This window comes from Rhyacophila brunnea, unplaced genomic scaffold, assembly GCF_057557595.1.
Source record: "Rhyacophila brunnea isolate RB1 unplaced genomic scaffold, BYU_Rbru_1.0 scaffold_13, whole genome shotgun sequence".
In the NCBI taxonomy this organism is placed as follows: domain Eukaryota; kingdom Metazoa; phylum Arthropoda; class Insecta; order Trichoptera; family Rhyacophilidae; genus Rhyacophila; species Rhyacophila brunnea.
This window is the reverse complement of record NW_028232785.1, coordinates 2,191,456-2,216,445: the sequence shown is the minus strand read 5'-3', so window position 1 is coordinate 2,216,445 and position 24,990 is coordinate 2,191,456. Positions and strand designations below refer to the sequence as shown.

The window sequence follows — 24,990 nt, the reverse complement described above, 5'->3', positions numbered from 1 at the left end:
TGAAGCTGTAATTAAATCCTAGTGCAACAATGATATAATTGAGGGTGTATTTGACCAAAAAAAATAATTGAATACAATATTTTTTTAGACAAAAACCTTTAAATATTTTGAAATAGAAGGTATAGACAATGATAGACTCACGTAAAGATCCTAAAATCATAAAACCAAGTGACTATCAAGTTCACAACCTTTAAATGCTTCTCCTGAACAAGTGTGATTGCACTTATGACGTTATTGCACCGGTTGTGCGAATGATTCTTACGGAAATATACACAAATGTCAACTGAATTTATAAAACAATTTATTGATTTGTATATCAGTTAATCGATACTTTCGTGAACAAAAAAAAACTCACCTCAAAAATGCTTTTAAAAGCGTCAGCGTCCACTTGTTTCAGAGAAGTATCGAAGCCAGGGCCGTTTGAATTATCCATAGGTGGATCAAACCATTGCCCTGTGTCCACATCAGATTCGCTGCCTTCTAGTTCACGTTTAACGTCCATCTTGCGGAAATATTCAAAAAAGGACAATAATAATTACTATGTATGACGTGCGACGAAGAGCACCCAAAGATAATATAGGTAAGCAAGGCATTGTGGTCAGTGTTGCTATCTTTTTATTACCTAAATAAAAGTGCGTTCCAGTGATGTTTCCAACGGTTTGGCCATATACGATATACGTACAAATTGTATGTAGAAAGTAGACCGACAACAGTTTGAGATTTGACGTTTGGTCCACCGTTCCTTTCAATTAAAGCATTCTCGGACCGTCAGAAATGGTTTGGTATGAAACGTCAAACCACTTCTGACGATCCATAGACTTATATGACGATATGTAAAAAGCCCAGACAGGAACCTAACTTAAAATTATACTTAGTATTTTTTTTTTTTATATTCCGTATCTGTCATTTTCTCGGCATGTTGCGTTACTTATGAACATTATAATATTTTATGGATTACAAAAAAATTAGATGATAAGCATACTTCGGCATTTATATATCATGAGATGTTCATATTAATGGTTTAGACATTTACACCATAACTTGAATTAGGTATATTGTATCTTAATAATCAATACTTACATATTATTATTATTCATGTAAACAAGAAACTGCGTTTGGTCTTATGATCCCAAAATTCCAGCCATATTTTCTATGCAGAGTTCGTTTTATTATCATTAGGTACCTAGAGTCTGTATTCTATAAACTGACGTACACGTCATACGTAAAGCATTGTCCCATCGCGTCCAACTGTTGCATGTATTCAATGGAAGGGAACGAGATGGATGCTGAAGCGGGGTGGAAACCGGCAAGCCAGCTTATAGAAGACAGAATCTACCTACCTTAATTATTATGTGAGACCAATGATTTATTTTCATTTTATTTATATTTTATAACGGAGATTTTAAACTAAAAACTGTGTTAAATAAACCCGTAATGATCAGGTTTTATATTACCTAACGAATTTTATCAATAATTATTATCGATTAGGTTCGATTGTCGTTAAGTCATAATATCATTTCGAAATGAAAATAATCAAACATGTGGGCGATTATGAAAAGCTTTGGGCAAACGTAATTTTTATTTATTTAAAAAAGACACGTTGAGCACATAACAAATTATTAATTCATGAAGTTCACAACATGACATTTATAATAAAAATGACAAGTAAATAAACTAGAGAAAAAAAATAATTGATAAAAAAAGTAATCAAAAAACTACAAATTAAACAATAAAATAGAAATTAAAAAACAGAATAAGTACATAATGCATCGCTAAAAATGTCTACATCTCTAGGGAGTGCATTGACCAGCCGCACAGCCCTCGCTATTGGTGCCTAAATAATTAAACATTTGTCATATAAACCTTATGAAGCATTATTTATATTTTGTACATTTAAAATAAATTAATAGAACAGCTGTTAAATTTGTGTTATTGTAGACGACGAGCTATATGAGGTTAGAATTTCATAACAAGTTGACATTTCAATAAACGTGTTGCTGTTTTAGAGTAAAATAAGTTTTTGAATTAATTTAAGTACTGGCAACACTAATTAATTAGTCGTCAGAAAAGCGTTCCCGTAAACATTCTGCCAAATGGTCCAAAATCAAAAAAAAATCAAACCGCCCGGTTTGATTCGTTCGATTCAGTAATGGTACGAACCTAACGGTTTTGAATTGCTTGGAAAGTTTACCATTCAATGAATGTGTTGCTGTATATAGACAACTGTATTATTAAATTAATTTTAAGTAGGTTCCTACTGGAAAAACTGATTAGTCGTCGGACACGCAACATCGTAAAAAATCTATCAAATCGTTCAAATCCAACCGTCCGACTTCATTTGTTAGGTTTGAAATACTATAAAACATATACATAATACGTTCTACAATAGGTAATTGTTATTAATAATTTATATGGAAAACTAACCTCAAAAATGCACGTGGGATGGTCATCAGTATCCTGCTTTATATTAGTATTGGCGTCTGGTTTGCTTGTATGTATCACATTAGAGCAATAATTATGATCTTTTATATACGATTCGAGATCAAATATATCGCGTTTTACGTCCATTTTGCGTGTTTGAATAATTGAGAATAAGCTAACGATTTTCGGGACAGAACACTATTATTTTGGCAGCCGTGAAATGACAATATGCCGCAGTGTTGCCATCCTTTTGTCACTAAATAATTTATAAAGTACGCGGTCCAAGAAAAAGAGCGCGTTGTCATTTATTAGCTATGACGTGCTATAATATTATTATATTAATTGATAATTTACCGAGACCCTTTTTATTTAGATAACTCTCCCGACCAAAAATTTTTACCTACCGGTGAATTTAAAAAAAATCCATGTTAAATAACAGCCAATAATTGCTTTAGTTACCTCTTTTGAATAATTTTTTTTCTTTTAAGATAGATTTTATGTAGGAAGTAGGTAGATAATAATTATACTAGGTACCTATATAATTATTATTGTTATATTAAAATAAGATAAGTAGTAAAATGATCTCATATTTGACCAGACTTTTTATAATGTGCATTTTATTAATTTGCAATTATAATATGGTGAATAGGTACCTACCTATTACCTTTTTCGGTTAAGTTTATGCCGACAATTTTTTGTCGTGATGCATATTGACATGTCATATAGACACCTATACTATTTCAACCACTAAGTGACATTCAAATAATAATATATGGTACCTACAATTAATAATATAACCTATCTATGATGCAATGTTTTTTTAAGAATTTAGTCAACAGACGTAGGTACATAATAATTATTAACCTCGACTGTTTAGTTATTGCAGTGCGCAATGCAGACGCTTTGTCTATGGCCGAGAGATTAATTATTTTAGCCAATAATTGTCTATTGTCACGTCTGACAACCTACTTGCCGACACTTGTAATATTATTGCGTTTATAAAACTTCGTATAATGGATGTAAAACGTGAACTAGACGATGCGGAAGTGCAGCAACGCCTTCATGTCACAACAATGCATCCAAACGATCCGGTTACAAACGTTTGCATAAAGCAGGATAATGCTTTCGATGCCAACATCATTATTGAGGTTAGGTGTTCCAAACTTATTTATCATTGTAAGATTGTGTTCATTCTTCGTTAAAGTGGTTTCTTACTGATGCAAATAAAACAATGTATAATAAGAACGATGTATAATAAATTATACATCGTTGTATTGACACTTCATATCGATGATTTGACTAGTTACCTTCCTACCTATAGGTTCTGCGTCTGCATGGCTGCTGGTTAACTAGGTACTTTATTCATATGAAGACAGCTGTTGAACGTTTATTAATAATAGCTCGACGGTATCGAACCGTGGAATAGGTCACATACAGTAACGTCCATGTGTTTGTGCTCAACGCATAATAATAATATAGGTGTAAACACGTGTTTTAAAATACCTTTTGTCTTGTTTTTGAGAGTCCTGTTACCAGCCTTGCTGATAATTAGACTGAAATTGATCCTCTCCGAGTTGATTTCAAAGAAGAATTTGTCGAAGACAGTGATCCGCAACCTAGTTGCTCATATTCAAAATGCGAGCCAATAATTCAGGTGCTTACCAACTTATACAATAGTTTACTATTATTTTAAATAGGTACAAATTCTGTAATATACATCGTGCTTCTATGTGATCATGTGTATAAGTCACCGTTATTATTATTATATTTCAAAGTGTACCTACTTCGCAATAATATGTTTTATATAAATTTAACGTAACGGACAATAATAAGGTACCTAGGTTTAATGATTGGATTTTAAACTCCTTTGGTACCTTGTTTTAGTATACCTACTAGATTTGTGAAAAGGACTGCCTGTTATGTATTGGTACCTACCCAGTGGCGCACCCAGGGGGTGGGCAGGGGGCCTTGGCCCCCCCCAAAATATGAAAATCATCAGAATGATTTTACACATTGAAAGCGAAAGCCAATAAACTATACATTGGACTTAGACAAACAACACGGCAAAAAATGATTTGTAATTCTCCAGCACCCTTTTTAGTAAAATTTCTTAGATTTTAATTTCTAACACAAAAATTTCGAAACACTAATGTCAGGTTTTTTTAAGAAACCCGTTCGCTAATGAAAATCTCGGTGTCCACCCGAATTCCGGAGTGGTATAGGTCATGGCTGGGGAGGGTTGACAGGGCGCTAGCCTGGGGGCCCGGGCTGTGGGGGGCCCGGCGTGTCGGGTTGGCCAGATAAGTGAGATAAACACACATCATAAATTAGCTTTAATAGTAAAAAAAGTCGCCTGCGGCGCTATTATACTTCATGACTATGAACATTTTTAATTATATAATTGTCCAATATATTTTCTGATTATTATGTGTCGATACTCGACAGCTCCATTATTAAAGTAGATGTATTGAAAATCGCCAATAATTCACTGTATAAGTACCCTCAATTTGAACTAAAACACAATTTGAAAAACGTTAATGTAGTATTTCACACTGCTTTTAATCTAAGCGGTGGATAGGGGGCCCGTCAAATACCCTAGCCAAGTGGTCGGCAAACTCATTAGTCAATAGAGCCAAATATCAACAGTAAAACGATTGAGATTTCTTTTGAGAGCCAAATTTCTTAAACTTAAATTATATACTTACGTGGGTAGTAAGTAGGTACACTGCTAATTTACCCAATAAACTTTAGTTAAAGTTTTAAGTCCTAATTAAATTATAGGTAGGTACTGAATATAATACGTAATAATGATCTTTAAAGGCCGGATCTTTCGAGTCTTTAACCGTCAACCCATAAAAAAACACATTAAAATGGTGGACGAATCCAATATCCTAAGGAGACTTTTGCCCAAATGATTCTTAGTATGGATTTCTACAATTAGTCAGTTGTTTTTTCTGGCAGCTCAGGTGCGATGATAATTATTGTAATTAAAATAATCGTCTTGCCAATATTATAATGCGAAGTGTGGCCACTTCAAACGAATTCAAATTCGCAAATCGCAATTAAAAAGATCGCATTACAAAATTGATGGTTTGTTTTATTGCAGGTAAGTAATGGTAAACCATTTTTATAAACTGCGTGTAGAATATGTTTTTCATAATTAAATATCGAATAGCTTTTGCGTACCTACCATTAATATAAATACAAATATTGAAAGATTTTGTCCGCTGACCCGTTTTATGTTCTAAATGTATCATATTGATACCTATTAGTATTACCAAGTGACAATACCGATATCGCAAAAGTACCTACATATCTTTTATTTTGTTAACTGTTAATTCATGGTGGAACTGCATTGTATAATTGTTTAATTTAATAAAACGCAATTTTTTGTAGTACTTGTACCACTTTTAATCAATAAATTAGGACCGGTTTCGTCCGCCTCAGAGGGAAATGAGTTCAGCCTTTATGCCTTCAGTTGAAAATGTCCCTCTGAGGCGGACGAAACCGGTCCTAATTTATTGATTAAAAATGGAATAAGTACTACAAAAAAATGCGTTTTATTAAATTAAACAACAATACCTACATATCGATAAAAAGGTCATATACTTATTTATTTATTTAGATATTTAAGTATTTTGAGGATGCTCTGCCCAATCTGGTCTATTTGATTATAAACTATTGACATTGAAGAATTTCATCAAATTGATCGTAAGAAATTTCGTCTTCAAAATACCAGTGGCGTACGGTCTATAGAATACATATGTAGATGCGAGACATCCCTGGAAATATTCGTTTGAATAATTAAAATACCTACTATTATAATATTGTGTATTGCATAAGCCGTAATTGCATTTTTCTAAAAGGTTTGCAGTATAATATTACTTCAGATTTTCACTTATTGAATAGGTTTATTATAAAAATTACGTATTACGTTAATATATTTAGATTTAGAATATTCCAGAGCTACTAATCCGCAATGCCACACACTAAACTACTCACCGTGATTAAATTAGTTATAAGACCTTGAGTATATAAAATGCATGTTACAGACCTACAAACTTATCTGAAGAATGGGATGGGGGAGCCATTGTTGAAAACTACCCAATCAAGACTCGTAATTGGACAAAATCTGACATTTTTCAAATTTTGACCAATTTTCAAAATGGCGTCCTATGGTAGTTCGTAGTTCCATTTTTGGCCATTCTACAGGTAAGTTTGTAGGTGTGTAACGTTAAAAAAAAGTCCCGCCGTCCCATTTAATACTTCAGATTTTCACTTAGTGATTGTATTGCGTTAATATTTATTGTTGTTTAATTAAAAAAACGCATTTTCTTGTAGTACTTATTCCACTTTTAATCAATAAATTAGGACCGGTTTCGTTCGCATCAGAGGGATATTTTCAACTGAACAAGGGAAGATTCAGTTGAAAATGTCCCTCTGAGGCGGACGAAACCGGTCCTAATTTATTGATTAAAAGTGGAATATGTACTACAAAAAAAAATGGAGCCATTGTCGAAAACTACCCAATCAAGACTAGTAACTGGACAAAATCTGACATTCGAATGAAATTTTCAAAATGGCGTCCTATGGTAATTCGTAGTTCCATTTTGGCAATTCTACAGGTAAGTTTGTAGGTGTGTAATGTTAAAAAAAGTCCCGCCATCCCATTTAATTCATTGTACGCTAAAGGCGCGCCGATTAGGTGGCCATTCGACATAATTAGCATTATATTTAAATGTTGTTATTAAAAAGTAATTATCTGATATATGATTATATTATGTATTTGATTTAAATACTTACATATTATAAAGTGTAAAGAACTATTCATCACATAAAACGACTAGTACCTAGAATCTAGATACATATTTCATTAAAACACTTTATATGTACTTTCGTACTTTTTCCACATTTATTCCATAATGTTGATATTCAACCGATTTTATCCTAATGGACATTTTCAATTGAATAACAGTACAAAATATAGGTAGGTACATATTATTGCATAAAAAGTCAATTAAGTATAGAGGATGTGGGAGTCGATTGTTTACTTGAACTAACTTGTTGGTGATATTTGTCCTTATTTATTAAATGACTGATTTATATACATTAAGAAATAGCGTAACTTCAAAACTGTGAAAAATTTGCTGTGTTTAAAATTCCACATAGGTGTATGTATCAAAAAAGGTTCCCGACCAATGACAAAAACTTGAAGACGATTTTATTGCTTTTGTCGCATGATACGTACAAGAAGTCCACAACTTAAAAATGAATTATTTTCCATACGATAGTATGTATCATCATCAGCTGTAGTATATACCAATATTGTATATAAATTTATGTTTACATTTTAGATATAATAGTGCAACCATCTATAATACCGTGGATTTACAAGAATAAAATTACAAAGCAAAGGATAATCTTTGCAATGTGCTTTTAAAACAATATGAACGGCAGGTTTACATAGGTCGTAAGTGCATTTGCTAGTCACGCAGCCTTCGCTATCGAGGCTTGATAATTATATATTATATACTTAAACAATATTATATATGTGACATATTATAATATTTAGGAATATTATATTTCATCCATTGTTGTTATTTTTAAGTTAATAAGTCAAAAGAATAATATCAACTAAGATTTAATAACAATAAACAAAAATGCAAAATGTACAAAGTGTTTAAAAGTACCTTATATACCTTCTAGAGGAAAGTGGTATAATGGTCTCTATATCTAACGGGTACGAGTGGCAAAAATATTAATCAATAAATTCTAATTGATTTATGTTTTGTACTAGGTATTCTATTAGTCATTATTTACGACCGGGTTATGCCTTCTGGCTTCTTCGTGCACTATGCGCAACACCGATCGTAAATGCACATTGACATAATAAAAGATTGTTAAAACCTTCTTACCTATTAGTAAAGGATCAAGTAAAAAACAAATTTTGATTATCTGAAGTGTTTGTGAAAACCCGTAATGAATATATTACATATTATTAATACATTCAATAGGTAAGCCCGTTAAAACGTCATTTCCCGTAAATAATGGAACCAGCTAATGTGAAATATCACGAAATATACCTACTGACTAAATAAAAACAAATAAACAATTTTAAGCTATAATCCATAATCGTCAAAACTGAAGTGATCTCGGATTTTAAGAAAATACGTAGATCAGTTAACAAACGCGCAGGTAAAGTTTTTTTTGTTTTTTCTACCATATTACTATAACATCAAATTATAGTTTCATGTGTGAACTCCCAGATTGGATAAAGCAATGGACTATTAGAACCAAGGTCAACTTGTTAAGGCAAATGGTAGGCACTGCAACTGTGTTATACCTATTTATATCTAATATTTTCTTGATAAAATAATTTATTATCAATGGTATTAGGTACTATATATACACAATGTATCAATGTCGACTAATTATGATTGTATCATTTTGATAACTTCCGAAATAAATAATTATATCGGGTTTATATATTTCATTGAAATAATACTATGATATATAATTTATAGTATTAGGGAGTAGCAATTAACAGAAAACGCATGTACTTACATATTTTGCATGATGAATATAAAGTGTTTGAAAATGGCCTATCAAAATGTCAAAAAAAACATTACAACATCAGTACCTACCTATATATTAAAATTGAATATCTCAATATGTCCAACCACTTGCTTGAAACACAAAAGTACGATTTGAAGTATCTTTCGTACGAAACTTTTTCTAAAGGGTTTCATTAACCACGTAGGTCCGATATTCCCCATTTTACCTATCCATAAATCCATATAATATAATAATATGTTTTCATATTATATATTTTCGTAGTATCAACATAATATACGAAATCATTCAGATTTGGTACGATTTTAATAATACACTAGCTGTCAGGTCCTTCTCATTATGGGAGCAAGTGTGATTTGTTATTTGATAGTGAAAATAAAAGTAGTTTAGTAGAAATTTTAAACTTTGATTTCAATAATAGGTATATAAAAAGTGGAATATTATTAAATATTATAGATATTACTATTAACAACTAATTCTTCCACTCTATACGTAAGCGCTTCATTAATTTCTCTAAATAGTATAGTATATCTACTAATGGCAGCGTTTCTATATAATTAAGTATCGATAAAGTCTCTTGCACATATTATCAATATCATTTATTTCATATTTCATTGTACCTACTACATCGTGCAACTTATTTTTCTGAAAAACATAGGTTCCATAAATTATTAACGCATTTTTTAATTAAAAAATGTTGTAATATTCGAGTCCGTCCCAAAAAAAAAGGACTCCAGATGTCCGGTGTCTAATGATCTTATTTATTAATAAAAATTAAATTGTAAGTCAGGTATCCATAAAATTGAATCTTGACAATGACTGACAAACTCAATGTGAATAATAGCCTTGCATCTCCTTGTAAAGTTTGGGTAAGTCAGGTTCGTATGTTGTTGATTTAATTTTAAGCACGATTCCAGGTTCTCATCAATAAATCGATTTCTCAATTTACTCTTGATTTCCTCTCTTGGAAATCTTTTTACTAACCACAAAACTTGCAATATTAACATTGTTGGAAGATTTTATTCAGTACCTAATCAAATACAGAACATTATTTTTCTTGACTCTTCTCCTCAGCTGCTTTCTTGCATCATCGACAGAATATTAAGCGCAAAATTTGCAAAAGAGTTTTTAGTTGTAGTATCTCTCTAAATTTGAATGCGCCAATTTTTCCCGACACATAAATACAGGTACATAAACGCGAAGTCTCAGTATATTCAACATTACTTTTACGGTTATTCTCGTCCATTTTCTTTGCTTCTTCTTTGTAGCCATGCCAAATATGGCAGAGAGCATCTGTGGCAGAGCCGCACTCAAGGGGCCAATGAGCCGCAGTTTGCCGACCACTGCCCTAGTCTGAGGACCCGTTTGTGGGGGCCATGGTGTAGGTACACCGAGTGCAATAGACAGAAGATCGATAAACGAGATATTAGGCTGTGTTGTATTGAGTAGGTTGTGTATAATTTAAATGCAATAATACCTTTTTTGTCCATTTTCAATTAATATGTTGGAACAAACCAAAAATCGGCGATAAAAATTCGGCGAAAAGAACGACTACAACGATACTACTACGACTACCCGTGTAAATCAAAAGAACATTTTTTTCGGTGGAATTCGGCATAAATATTGTCGCTCTCTGGATCAGTGTTCCCCAAACTTTCGACATCTGTGTACCCCTTCTATAATTTTCGTAACACTGAGTACTCCTCGTCAAAGAAAAATGCATATAAGTACTTCAATAACAATCAAAATATATTTATATATTCCTTTTGTAGTACATAAACAAAATAATAATAAACGAAAAATAAAATTCATTCATAATAAAATATAAATAAAAGTTATATTATAAAAAATAACATTCATTATAAACCATGAGAAGGATGAAATTATTTATGTTGAAACGACAGATCATCATAATTCGGTTCCCTGGTTATTAATTTTAATCAGAGATGCGTTTCCATACCCAAAAGACTGTTCCTTTTTTTGACTTAATATCTACAAATGCTGAAAAGCAACTTCACATAGATATGAAGTTGGAAAAGGCAAGATGTATTTCAGCAATTTCTCTGTTAAAACTGGATATACATGTTGCACTTGCAACCTAAATGATGTTTAAGTACACTCCTTATATATATTTTGCAAGAATCCGTCTGAAGCTAATAATTCCAACAATTGCTCTTCCGCATGCGATAAACCTTCTAGCATGAATGTTGTATTAATGCTTGTTGCACCAGGCGTAGCCATAACCCGGTGCAGCGCGTACCCCCACCAAACTCTTCCCGTACCACAGGGGGTACGCGTACCACACTTTGGGAAACACTGCTCTAGACCAAGCGGGTAGCACAGCCGATATTATTTAAGTAATGTTTTAGCATACTAGGTACACATGTCCAGCATGGTCGCTGTTCACTTCCAATCCGCCAGTCGCTGATGACACGCTCAACGGTTACCGCCACTATGCCTCAAATTTAATACAAACTAGAAGAAACTGTACAAATATATCGCGGTGTATTGTGAAAATATGTAAAAATATTTATATGAAGAAGAAAAAGAGCCTGTGGGACGAATTTACATTCTCCTCCTTGGGCCCCCCCCCAATAATAAATCCTGGGTGCGCCACTGTACCTACCTATATTAGTATTTTATTATTGACATTCATTAAGAGTCTAATTAAGTGGGTCGAGTAAATTTGTTGTATATTAAATCCTGGTGCTGTGAGTATCTACAGTGATGTTTTGTTCTGCACACTTATTAGTTTATGAGCAATGTTTCGTGTCAGTTATTTTGTATTCTTGTTTAATGTGTAGACAGCAGCGAATTACGTAATAATGTTTGATCTACTTACGTGTTAAACATGATTCAAACATTTAAGTGCTCTTTTAAATAAATGTTATAATAACTAGTATGTGTGTATGCTGTTGCCATGCGTTACAGACAGATAAATCAAAACAAATATAATATAATGTACTTGAAAATCTCTAATTATCCATGCGCTCGAAGTGTTATGCGTTGTATAATTGTGGAGTACATTTTCAAACTAAAATATGCACATAGAATGGTAGATATGTGCGATGGCGATAATTATCATAACTTTGAAAATGTATGAAACATAAAAAAAACACTTTTTTCATCAGTATTTATTGACATCAGATTATAAAAAAACTTAACTCTAAAAAAATATACGCAGGTATAAAATTGCTCATTTGCTGCAACAATGACATAACCTAGAATTTCCAATTGTTCAGAAAACGTGTCTAATCTAATCTAATCAATTTATATATTTATTTGAGTTCTCACTTTTATTTTAGACAGTTTTTATTGAGCAGTGAAATAATTAATGTAAACGAGTATGATAGGCAGTTGAATGCACAAAATGTAATAGGAAATGTTATTGTTTCAGGTGGGCGCTTCGACCGTAGGAGAGGGGTGCATAAGAGCGCAGCATGCACGGCTACTACAGCATATGGACGAAGAGCATGCGCTAGAGGTAACGAAACTTTATTAAAATTTCAATCCGTATCAATTTATATAGGTTTGTTTACTCAACCAATCAAATTTATATCTAGAGATCCTTTCAAACTTTCTTTAAACACTTCAGACATGTTTCATAAAAGGGGTGTCTTCAAAATTTTCTTGTATTGAGTTATGAAATAATAGAATCGAGCAATAAATATCTCTATATATATAAAAATCTCGTGTCACGATGTTTGTGGTCGCACTCCTCCGAAATGGCTCGACCGATTTTATGATTTTTTTAAAGTATATTTGTTAGGTATGAGAATAGGTCAACAAGTATATTTCATATTGCTAGGTGATTAGGGTATCTCTATCCAGAAAAATTTTTCTTTTATTTTTTTGACATTTTTTTTATTATTTGGCATCAAAAAATACCTATAACCCCAAATTTTCACGCTCCTACTCCCACCCTCCCATTTTTTAAATTGCGATTTTATTATTTTTGTATGAACAAATTTAACCGTCGTTCGTATTTTAAACAGAATGAAATTATTTATGTTGTTGAATGACAGATGGCGCCACGTCCGAGAAGAATTCAAGAAAAGCGTCGCGTCATTTTGACATTTCATTTGGCATATCACAACGCAGTGCGTGCAAAATTTTGTGCGATTTATTTTAATTTATCTATTTTTGTGTGCGTGTATTACAGTGCACAATGCCAGCAAGACACAAGGGGGGCCATTTGGGCCGTCGAACGAATAAAGCCACAAACATGCAAAATAGTAGAGCAGAAAAAACAGACGAACAAATCCAACAAGATAATAAAAACGTGCGTGCATCTCAATCACAAGAGGCACGAGCTGAACGAAATCAACAACGACAATTGGAACGGAGCCAAGCGCGCCGGTTCGTAGTCAACACACGCAGAGCAAATGATTGACAACGCCAACAAGTACATCGAGCATTTACATCCGCTTCATTTCTTCGTCTTGCATTCGAGTACGAGCCAGATATTGAATATTCCGCTCATCCGAAAGTGCTGATTGGTGCTATGGACAAAGAATGTCTCCATTGTCTTGCGCTCAAATTCAAACATGAGTCAGCCGGGATGTGTTGCACATCAGGAAAAGTGCAACTACCAGAAATTGAAATACCACCAGAACCATTGAACGGCTTGCTCATCGGCACAGTTTCAGATTCAAACCTGTTCCTGAAGTCCATTCGCACATTCAATTCATGTTTCCAAATGACTTCGTTCGGAGCAATAGAAATAGTTCATAATACTCCGGCAAATGGTCAACAATACCATTCTACGTTCAAAATCAAAGGCCAGGTATACCACAAAGTAGGCTCATTGCTGCCAATGCCAAACGAACCACATATTTTTTTACAAATCTACTTTATGGGCGGTGAGGACATCAATCGTGTGGATGCACGTTTTGGCTACAATAACCTCAATTCGCTCAATGCCAGGCGTATCGTCGGCGAACTGGACGCCCTATTGAATGAGCACAATGAATTATTGAAATTCTTCAAAGCACACGTCATGCACGAATTGCAAAGTGACAATCACGCTATTGTCATCAATCCTGATTAAACATCAGCTGGAGAGCACGTTCGTCGATTCATTGCACCTGTTTTTTACGACATTGCTGAAATAATGGTTGGCGACCGCACATCGACGCGAGAATTTGTGATTCTAAGAAGAAACAATAATCTGGAGTTCATCGCTGACACACACCGTGCATACGACACTCTCCAATATCCGCTAATTTTCTGGTAGAGACAAGACGGATATTACATAAACATTAAACAACGAGATCCTGTCACAGGTAATTCATTAATTATGAACATCATTACTCATTTTGAATTGAGAAAATGAATGGTTGGTGTTTTTTTTGTTTTTATCGGCGGTCATCGTCTACAGCGCTCCATTCCTCTTTCTGTCATAGATCCCATCCCCACACACTTACGATACATTCGTTATTTTTTATTTAACAACCAAAATATTCACAATAAATAATTTATATGGCAGAACAACGTTTGCCGGGTCAGCTAGTAATTGTATGATAGTCATTATGAGAGTACACTATGTTGGCATTCAAATGTTATTTTATTCAAATAAGTTCAAATTATTGTTCACAGATAATGACGTGTATTATTTTATTTCAGAAGGAAGTAGCGAGGATAGAAATTGAACGGGCGACGATAGAAATTGAACGGGCGAGGATAGCACTTGAACGGGAGGTATGAATTATTTTTTTTAATTCAAATCGTTAAAACTTTCTTGAAACCAGCAGAGGCATCTAGCGGAAAATACGAAGCTTGCAATTTGAGACTTTTTTTTGATAATTTACAATTTCAACTGTTACTGTAAAAAAAATGTTGGGAAATGTGAATTTGTCACAAACAATGAAATGATGGAAGCAAGCAATAAATAGAATAGAATGAGTCATTATGAGATTTTCACAAATAATGACGTGTGTTATTTTATTTCAGAAGGAGGTAGCGAAGATAGAAGTTGAACGGGCGAGGGTAGCACTTGAACGGGAGGTATGAATTATTTTTTTAAATTCAAATCGTTAAAACTTTCTTTAAACCAGCAGAGGCACCTAGCGGAAAATACGAAGCTTCCAATTTGAGACTTTTTTTTGATAATTTACAATTTCAACTGTTACTGTAAAAAAAATGTTGGGAAATGTGAATTTGTCACAAACAATGAAATGATGGAAGCAAGCAATAAATAGAATTGAATGAGTGATTATGAGATTTTCACAAATAATGACGTGTTGTATTTTATTTCAGAATGAGGTAGCGAGGATAGAAATTGAACGGGCGAGGATAGCACTTGATCGGGAGGTATGAATTATTTTTTTAAATTCAAATCGTTAAAACTTTCTTTAAACCAGCAGAGGCACCTAGCGGAAAATACGAAGCTTGCAATTTGAGACTTTTTTTTGATAATTTACAATTTCAACTGTTACTGTAAAAAAATGTTGGGAAATGTGAATTTGTCACAAACAATGAAATGATGGAAGCAAGCAATAAATAGAATTGAATGAGTCATTATGAGATTTTCACAAATAATGACGTGTATTATTTTATTTCAGAAGGAGGTAGCGAGGTTAGAAATTGAACGGGCGAGGATAGCACTTGAACGAGAGGTATGAATTATTTTTTTTAATTCAAATCGTTAAAACTTTCTTTAAACCAGCAGAGGTATCTAGCGGAAAATACGAAGCTTGCAATTTGAGACTTTTTTTTGATAATTTACAATTTCAACTGTTATTGTAAAAAAAATGTTAGGAAATGTGAATTTGTCACAAACAATGAAATGATGGAAGCAAGCAATAAATAGAATTGAATGAGTCATTATGAGATTTTCACAAATAATGACGTGTATTATTTTATTTCAGAAGGAGGTAGCGAGGTTAGAAATTGAACGGGCGAGGATAGCACTTAAACGGGAGGTATTAATTAATTTTTTAAATTCAAATCTTTAAAACTTTCTTTAAACCTGACATGCAGGCATATTTCATGGGGATGACCAGCAGAGGCACCTAGCGGAAAAATACGAAGCTTGCAATCTGAGACTTTTTTTTGATAATTTACAATTTCAACTGTATTAATTAATAAATATGTATCTGAAAACATTAAAAAAAAAATTTTTTTTAAGTCAAAGATAAACTTACAATTATTGTAAAAAAATTGTTAGAAAATGTGAATGTGTCACAAACAATGAAATGATGGAAGCAAGCAATAACTAGAATGAATGATAGTCATTATGAGAGTATTTAAGTTTTTCACAAATAATGATGCTGGCGAGCGAGCGACTGAGATTCTTGGAGGCGCCGCGTGCTGTCCATATGCTCCAACTAAGGGGCGGATATGGCCGAAGAAGAAGAAAATGTGCTTATTTATTAGTTAATGAGTTTCATTATTTGTATGAAACCAGAGACAAAAACTAATGAGAAAATAAGATCCTTTTTTCTCGTTTAGTATTTATTATAAAAGATATCTTGCTGGTTTCTTGAATTAGTTTTTAGCAATTTGTCCAACCCATTGGTCCATGCTCTGGATCTAACTTTCTTCAATGATTTAGGTGGACATTGTTTTATATGTTTTTAAGATAGGGTCTATCAAATTAATTCACTGTGTGGTTCAGTGTGCTTTTATTTTATTGTATTATTTACTCACATTACCATGCATTTATATTTAAAACTTTATGTCATGTCGTGGAACGCTTTGAATTTGAAAATGTCAAATGTTCAATCATTTAAAAAAAATTTTTATTCATTATTTGTTATGTACTCAGTATGTTTATCTTTTAATATAGTCTTTTGGTTGCGTATTCAGTTTATAGATTAAAATTAGGAACTTAGTATTTATTTATTTAAAAATCTTAGATTAGGCACATAGTTATAATTTTATAAAATAGTTTTATATTATTTAGTTATTGTTTAAGTGAACACTTAAAAGCACTATTTAATTTGAGAGGTAAACGTTCGGATTAGATTTAAAAGATTATTCACGTATTTGTTTTATGTTCACCGAGGAACGGGCGTTTTATAAAATTAAGTACAGGTTTCGCAATACCTACTGTAAGCGTGATGTCACTTATGTATGACGTCAGGGGTCCGCTGAAGATAATTCGCGGCGTATCTGACCGGTAACTATTTACGAAGAGTGCGTTGTAGACCGAGAGGTCTTGCACGTGCTCCGGAGAATATCGCTGGGACGGAACTGATTTGTTCGCTCTTGTGGTATGATTGTCGTATATGGCAGTGCTCCGCAACCTTTTCTCACGCATGGCACACCAAAGGTATTCCCAGAATTCCGCGGCACACCACAGGTAAAACAATTTATACATCAAAATAATATGGACCCCACATGCTGAAGCAGGCCCCCTACTTATCGCTAAGGTTAAAGACAGTGTGATACTCTAAAGTAGGTAGTGTTTTTTAAATGGTGTTTGAGGTAAAATTAATGGTATTCAGTGTATGTTTAGCTATTTTTTGTATTTATTAATACAAATACTCCCCAATCGGATATTTAAAAATATTAGTATCAGCGTGGTAACATAGCGCCGCAGGCGATTTTTTTTAACAATTAGAGAAAAATTCTAATTTGTGTTTAATTCACTTATCTGGTTGATCTGCTACACCCTTCCTAAGCCTGGCCCCCCACACTAGAGCTCTGACGAAAGAGAAACCCGAAGTTCTTATCACCGGTCAAGTATGACTGACATTTTTAATTATAGCTTGAGTTGAAAAAAGTTGGTCACATAGATATATGTCGTATAAAATGGGAGCTGAACTACGATAGCCTTGTCGGAAATCCGAGTATATTCTTTATTAACCGAAATCCAGAAAATACCCAATGGAACATCGGCGAAATTCATTTTTAGCATCACGTCGTTCCTCGATTCAACAAAATTCCTCACGAATATAATTATAGTGCTTCTATAGAATTTCCGGCATTGGTTGCAAAAGGGTTTCGAATCCAGTCGTATTGATTGTATGAAAGTAATGATGAAATTTCTTTTGCAGCAAAAATATAAGTTTTTGGGCCGGACCCAAAATTCATTGCTTGTTTTCAATGGTAGGGAATTTATTTAATATCCCTATGGTAGTGAAGCATATCACTATATTTTCATTCTGACCTTGCATTTTTTTAATAATTTTATTCAGGTGCTCAAATATATTACCAGCATGCACGCAAATTTGGCCATTAAGTAAGTATTGTATAATATACAAAATTATTTGCATTTTTTGACACAATGCGCCGCGGCACACCGAGCATCGTCTCGGGGCACACCGGTTGCGGAGCACTGGTATAGGGTGCCGGTGCTATAGCCCCCTGTCCCTTTCATCTGTATTATTGGCGTATGATGGAAGTATGCACCATGTAACGTAGTTTTAGTTACCTACCTATTGGTTTTCTTTTTTCTTTGTGTTGTGGGTTGGCGATGATGATAAGTAAAAATAATTCGTAGTTCGTCTCCTCGCGATTTTCCTCTTTTCTTGTTGGTCTTCTGGTCGTGTCTTGTTTGGTTAATTCATGTCTGTCAGTTTGGCGATCATCTTGTTCGCATTTTCGATCTTGGGTTTTTTGGCGCCGATAGCGTGTCTTGAATCTGTTCTCGCTGCGGTCTCTCCTGCGTATTCATCCAGGCAGGCCTGAATGAATATAAGAGATTATCCTCTTTTATAGAGGTCCAGAGGGACATTGGAAGGGCGTTTCGCCAGAGAGGGAATACCCTCCCGTCTCTTTCTACAAGAAAGAAAATACGTGGTTATCGGCAAATACGCAATGATTTGCTCGAAAAAAATATGCATAAGATAGAATTGATTGATAGGTAGTAAATTGGATACCTTTGAGAAAGCTAGAATAATCGGAAATAGGATATTTTGACATTCTTTATTCTTCATACAACTTATCTCGTGATGCGCGGACCAATCAGATCCGACTAGAAGGAGTGAAGAGACAAGTTGCATGGATTTACATCTTACCTCTCAAACTATTACAATTTGTTAGCAAAGTTTACAAGAAGACTTAATTATTATATTCTAACAACATAAACAACGTTTATCTTACACTTAAGTTTACACAAATCAATAATCGCATCACAAAAGATTAACATAAAAAGATTTTATTTTGATTGATCCGTATCTCGGGATTAGGGAATTGTCTCGCTCACACGTACGAGATTTGGCTATAGAGAACCCGTCTTAGAGTATTCTCTTTCTCACTCACTAAGCTTCATACATTGATCAAAGCGTATGAAGAAAATATTGTTCCGAGCGCTGTCTCTATCTAACACAAGGGTTATAATAGTATTTACTAGAGAAGGAAGAGGCGCGCAATATTTGTGCGAATTCACATGTTGATAACATTTATATGAAAAGCATGGCTTTCGCATGGTTCTATACATTGCATCTTAAATTTGATCTGCGATTTACATTGATAACATAATAAAATATTTCAAATACATATTAATTCGCAATGTATGCGAGTAAAACCTACAAAATTACAAAAATCACACTACGTGATACCTTTTATAATACTAACTCATAATTTGTTCATGACCTTTTCAAGTAGACTTCTATCATCCACAGCTCACTCGGAGGAATCGCTAGACCGATCAGTGTGAACTGCGGGACTTAATTTGGGGATTTTGAATCGGTTTATTTGTGGGCAGTTAACGTCATTTCAAACTACGAAAGGATGACACAAGGCTGAAATATGCAGTTATGTCGTTACGATTCTACTTCTACTAACATCAACTAAAGATCAACGCATTTATGTTGATGTCAGTATCTTGGAGACCTAACTTTAAAAGCCAATTATCTCAAAACTGTATTTTTAGACTAAACGTTGTTTGCCAGTATAGAGACGATATAATAATTTCATGTGGCTTTTAAAATACCAGATTTCTAAAATGGATAGTTAGTAAAGACAAGCGAAACTGGAGTATTTTAGACATGTAATAAAATAAAAATTAACCAATTTTAAGATACATATTTTATTATACACACTGGCATGGTTTCATAATATACTCCCTTTTAAGGGCTTATTTACACAAGACGCGTGATAAGAATAATAAGAGAATGTGAAGATCAATTTTACCAACGTATGAATTATTTGATGTCAGTTTCATTACAAGCCATTCTATTTTCAGCAAACATATTCTTTCACTATTCATAATATATAGATACACTGCTAATAAAAATATGAGTTTTAAATGCTATCACAAATCGATAGTTCCAGCTGTCTTTCCACAGAGGATGGTTTAATTTGGATAGATGAGTTAAATGATAAATAATACATTAAAATTAATAAACTTCTACAAATGTAATGCATAGATCAATGCTACATATTTTTTTAGAAATCAATATAACCACCGGTTTTGTGTGAAAGACTAGTCTTACATTGACAGCTGTTGAATACAGGAATGTTTTAGATTCAAGATATTTTATAATTCAATTTAAAACGAGAAAGGCGAATTAATATATCAAGCAACCTGGGATCTCATTTTTACATCTAAACAGTGGACAACTCGTTGCTTGTGAAATAAGATATGCTCAGGCTTAATTAATCTAAAGATGGCGCTGACTTAAATCATTTTTCACGTAAGAGTGAAAATTCCTGTTTTTCCCATGTACACCTTAATCAAACCCTTTTATCAAAATGAGTCAATTTGTGTTTATTCATAGTACGAGATGTGATAGAAGAGTAATTACATTGGTCACATTTAAATGGCTTTTCACCAAAATGAGACATTTTGTGTATTGTCATACCACGAGATCTAATACATGAGTAATTACAATGGTCACATTTCAAGGGCTTTTCGCCAGAATGTGTAATTTTGTGTCTTTTTATTTTACCAGATGCTCTACAAAAGTAATTAAGTACATTGGTTACATTTAAATGGCTTTTCACCAGAATGAGTCATGTTGTGTGTTTTCATATCACCAGATTGTATACAAGAGAATTCACAGTAGACACATTTAAATGGCCTTTCACCAGAATGAGTCATTTTGTGTAATTTTATACTACTAGAACGTATACAAGAGTAATCACACTGATCACATTTAAATGGTTTTTCACCAGAATGATTCATTTTGTGATATTTCATATTTCTAGGAGAACAACTTGAGTAATTACATCTGTCACAGTTATATGATTTGACGTCAGAATGTATCCTTTTCAAAACTGTTTTGACATGCGACATTTTGTGAAGGTTCAATAAATCTAATGCTTCAAATATATCAAGACATATTTCGCACACAAATCTTAGTCGTTGAGAAAAAGTGTTTGCTTGAATATTATTTCGTTTATCCGTGACAGCGTCTATATTTGTGTACCTCTCAATATATAGGTTGAGCTCTTTTTTAATATCCTGCTCGTCAATCTGGATATCATCGCAAGTCGCTTGTTCCATTGTCATCATCCGAGACGATTTGAGGCTCGAAACGTTCACCGGTATGGTAGTAGCAGGGTCAAACTAAAAAAAACAAACCATGAAGGATTTAATGAACATAATTATGACAAAAAAATATTGTGGTACCTTACTAAAACTAATTCTAATGAATTTAAAATTTGTACTATTTCATTTAAGTTTGGTCTTCGCCTTTTGGAATATTCAAATAACTAATGATCTATTATCAGGTTTTGACGATTCATTAGTCATTTTATCGATATATTATTGCGCTAACTATAATATAAGTCTCTCAGCCATCGTTGGGTGCCATGTAGCAGTGTTTATATTTTATACATTTAAAATAAAAATGCATCCGACAATTAAATTTGTGTTCTCGTAGATAACGAGCTGTAGCAGGTTAGAATTTCATGATACTCATCTAGAGTTGACATTTCAGTCAATGTGTTGCTGTTTTAGAGACAAGTGTCAAGTAAAGTATTGAATAAATTTTAGATACTGGCAAAAATGATTAATTGTAGGAAATCGCAATTCATGTGCGAGCCTTTGTTTCGCCTGTAGTCACTGCATGAAGAAACATGCTAGAAGTGAAAATAAGTACAGAATGTCGCATGGATAACAATTTAGAGGTAGGTACATCCAGTGTACATGGGATTCAGAATGGCCCGAACCGTGGCAGTATAAAACCATAGGAAACACAATGTTTACGTAGGTACCTACTAAAACATTCAACAGTGTCAAGTTGTTAGGTATCGCTCTTATTTGCAGAAATGACAAGAAAAAATTATTAAGTAGGTACCTATGGAAATTGTTTTATTATTTCTATGGTACCTACTGGTGACAGCTAACAATGTCAAAATATTCGAATGTTTTACAGTTCATTCCGTCACTATAATCATTCCACCCCATCACTCGATTAGTATTAGTAGGTAGGTACTTACCTGATTGACTTGTTCCGAGTAAGAACAACCCTGTTGCGGTTCTTCATAATTGGCTTCAATAAGCTCAGTCTTGATGTCAATTAGCTGAGAATCTGTCTTCAATGGTATTATTGTTGGGTATGAAACAATATTCTGAAAAAGAAAACATTATGTAATAAAATCAAGAATATTTTTAAGAAGACCGACAATCACGTGAAGCTCGACCACACACTTGAGGGGTCTCGGCTCTTACACTCTGCAATGAGGACATGTGGGTCGATTCAATACTTATCGGCCGCTAGAGTGATAAATATTATCAAACTTAGGGTATGTATGTTTGCAACAATTACATAAAACGTATTGTAATTGTTACAATAAGTGTTAATACTTTGATACAAACCTACGTTAAGTTTGATAATATTTATTTTTTATCGGTCGATAAGTATAGAATAGACCCAATGGTGTGTATATCGTTATCTAACGCCAAACTTCAATAAGAACGAGTATTTTAAAATATAATGACAATAAGCATATTTCAAACAATACTAATCTACGATAATGTTTGAATAATTAATTGTCAATGTCAATTTATACCTATTATAAATTAATTTTAAATAAAACAAAATAATATTACGAATATAATTATGGAGATGTTATAAGGACACCTCTAAGTGGAGGAGACTGGTCCATACTCAAACATGTCCACCAATTCAATTGCTATACTGAATTAAACTCTATAATAAGAATACGTAATGTTAATTCAAAGCAAATGTACTAACGTTACCTTATCTAAATAAATCGGTTTAACTATCGCTGGCATCTCATTTACAGTAATTATACCTAATCGTTGAAAGTGTTAAATAGTTTCATTCTACGGCTATTGATAAATTCCTAATTCGATTTCCAAAATATCTACATAATTCTTTCGGAAATATCCTTTATTCCTGTTTACATGAATATATAATTGGCGTTATCAGTTGTTGATTCACTGGAGAATATTTACCATGAGACAGAATAAATTAACATTTGGAAAACTAACCTCGGCAGCGTGGCAGGGATCGTCAGCATCCTCTTGTTTGATGTAAGTATTTGACTCTGGATTTTTACCATGTAAGGACACATCGAGCAAACGTTGCTCAATTGCATCAGGCTCGAAGTCACCTCCTTCGCGTTTTACGTCCATTTTACGATTTGAAAGCGTTCGTTCTCAAAGATTATGGAGTCACACTGAAAGCAATCCTAAACCGGTATCTGGCAGCCGTGATAGTAGACGATGATTGCTCCCGCCATAGACAAAAGATACCGAATAGTATTGCCACATTATATGTATTATTTTAATATGGCGAATTTTAAACTAAACGAAATAGGTATAATTATTATGCATCCTATCAATTCTATTATGAAATATAAAAAAAAATATGAAACATTGGATGTATGGTCGACAATCGACAGTCATAGGTGATATCGGTCTTGATTATTATGGCGGTGGCAATGCAGACGACTTGTCTGGAGATGAAAATCGCTTAGCCAATTGTCTATTAGCACGAGTGTCAATCTGGCATCTCTAAGCCTCGCCTACTACGGTCTGTGTGCCACGGTCAACTTGATGACCAATTGCATGCATAAAATGGATATTAAACGCGAACCAGACGACTCCGAACCTGTTGCAGAAGAGAAGCAATGGTTTGAGGTACCTGTGAATCATGATCCAAACAGCCAGCTGCTTACCTACATAAAGCAAGAGGACATTGACGAGGCCGGATACACTTTTGAGGTTAGTTTTTCATAACGGATTGTTGTATGTCGTAGTTTTGTTTGTTTTCAGAATTGTGTTGACAGACGTATTTAACAGTGTATGTCTTTTGTGTAATAAAAACCGTGTGCAAATGCGACACAGTTCCGAGCGGCCTACGTCATCCGTATAGCCCTAGTTAGTTTTGCTGCAAACACTGTCCCTGTACTTTTAACTATGAGTTTTCGTAACAATTGATACCACATTGACATTGTTATTGATACCATTGCCCATAAACAAGGCATTTATTTCCATTTTTGTAGTATTGACTTGTGTGTCCCTGGTAACTATCTTAGAAATCGGAAGCATCACTTGTTTGTTCTCCCGAGGTGCAGGACTAACCTACCTTGGTGATGCCAATTGGGAGGGCAATAACTCTGTTTAACGAAATCGCTTCGGATGTTGATATATTCCATCTACGTGAGGATGAGTATAGGTGGACGTTATTTTATAAATTCTTGAAATAGGGTCTGCTTAACTCATCCGCTGTACTTCCTTGTACCTATATATTTTTTTGTATTTACACATTTATACTTTGGAATCTATCTCTTTTATTATGTACCTAATATTGTTTTAATAATATTTCGTTGTTTCTAAATGTCACGTCTGAACGTCTTAAACTTATAATTTGAAATGTCCACAATATGTAAAATAAATGAATGGGATTGAATTGAATTGAATAAAGTCAGCTGCTGTAAACATGGGACTCCGGATAAACGAAACTAAAACAATGTACATTCCTGTTCTCGACAATGCAACAAATGATAATAAAAATTTTGTTATTGGCGGCGACGATTTTGAAACTGAATTCATTTATTTTTCTAGGGTAGAAATAAATCGCCGGATCATTTATTTTTGAATTAACATTTAGTATTCTTCTAGAGGTTTAT

The 24,990-nt window shown here is 33.5% G+C and overlaps 1 protein-coding gene and 1 long non-coding RNA gene across 2 annotated transcripts; one reads left to right on the top strand and one right to left on the bottom strand.

Annotated features, from left to right (window-relative positions):
- Window positions 1-3,353: 3,353 nt before the first annotated feature.
- On the top strand, window positions 3,354-19,960 carry LOC147076125 (uncharacterized). The gene is made up of 8 exons (XM_085941192.1): window positions 3,354-3,569; window positions 12,392-12,478; window positions 14,620-14,694; window positions 14,947-15,000; window positions 15,253-15,306; window positions 15,558-15,611; window positions 15,864-15,917; window positions 19,546-19,960. Exons 1-8 carry the CDS (start codon window positions 3,435-3,437, stop codon window positions 19,546-19,548), a joined length of 516 nt encoding a protein of 171 aa, XP_085797318.1. The 5' UTR covers window positions 3,354-3,434; the 3' UTR covers window positions 19,549-19,960.
- On the bottom strand, window positions 19,951-23,576 carry LOC147076124 (uncharacterized). The gene is made up of 3 exons (XR_015069550.1): window positions 23,348-23,576; window positions 22,330-22,461; window positions 19,951-21,454 (listed from the first exon to the last, which is right to left on the bottom strand). It is a non-coding gene; the product is annotated as an uncharacterized LOC147076124 (long non-coding RNA).
- Between the last annotated feature and the right edge of the window lie 1,414 nt (window positions 23,577-24,990).

Coding starts and splice junctions, on each gene's coding strand:
- LOC147076125 (XM_085941192.1), top strand. CDS start 3,435: ATGGATGTAAAACGTGAACTAGACGATGCGGAAGTGCAGCAACGCCTT. Junction 14,695..14,946: donor GGATAGCACTTGAACGGGAG/GTATGAATTATT, acceptor ATTTTATTTCAG/AAGGAGGTAGCGAAGATAGA. Junction 15,612..15,863: donor GGATAGCACTTGAACGAGAG/GTATGAATTATT, acceptor ATTTTATTTCAG/AAGGAGGTAGCGAGGTTAGA.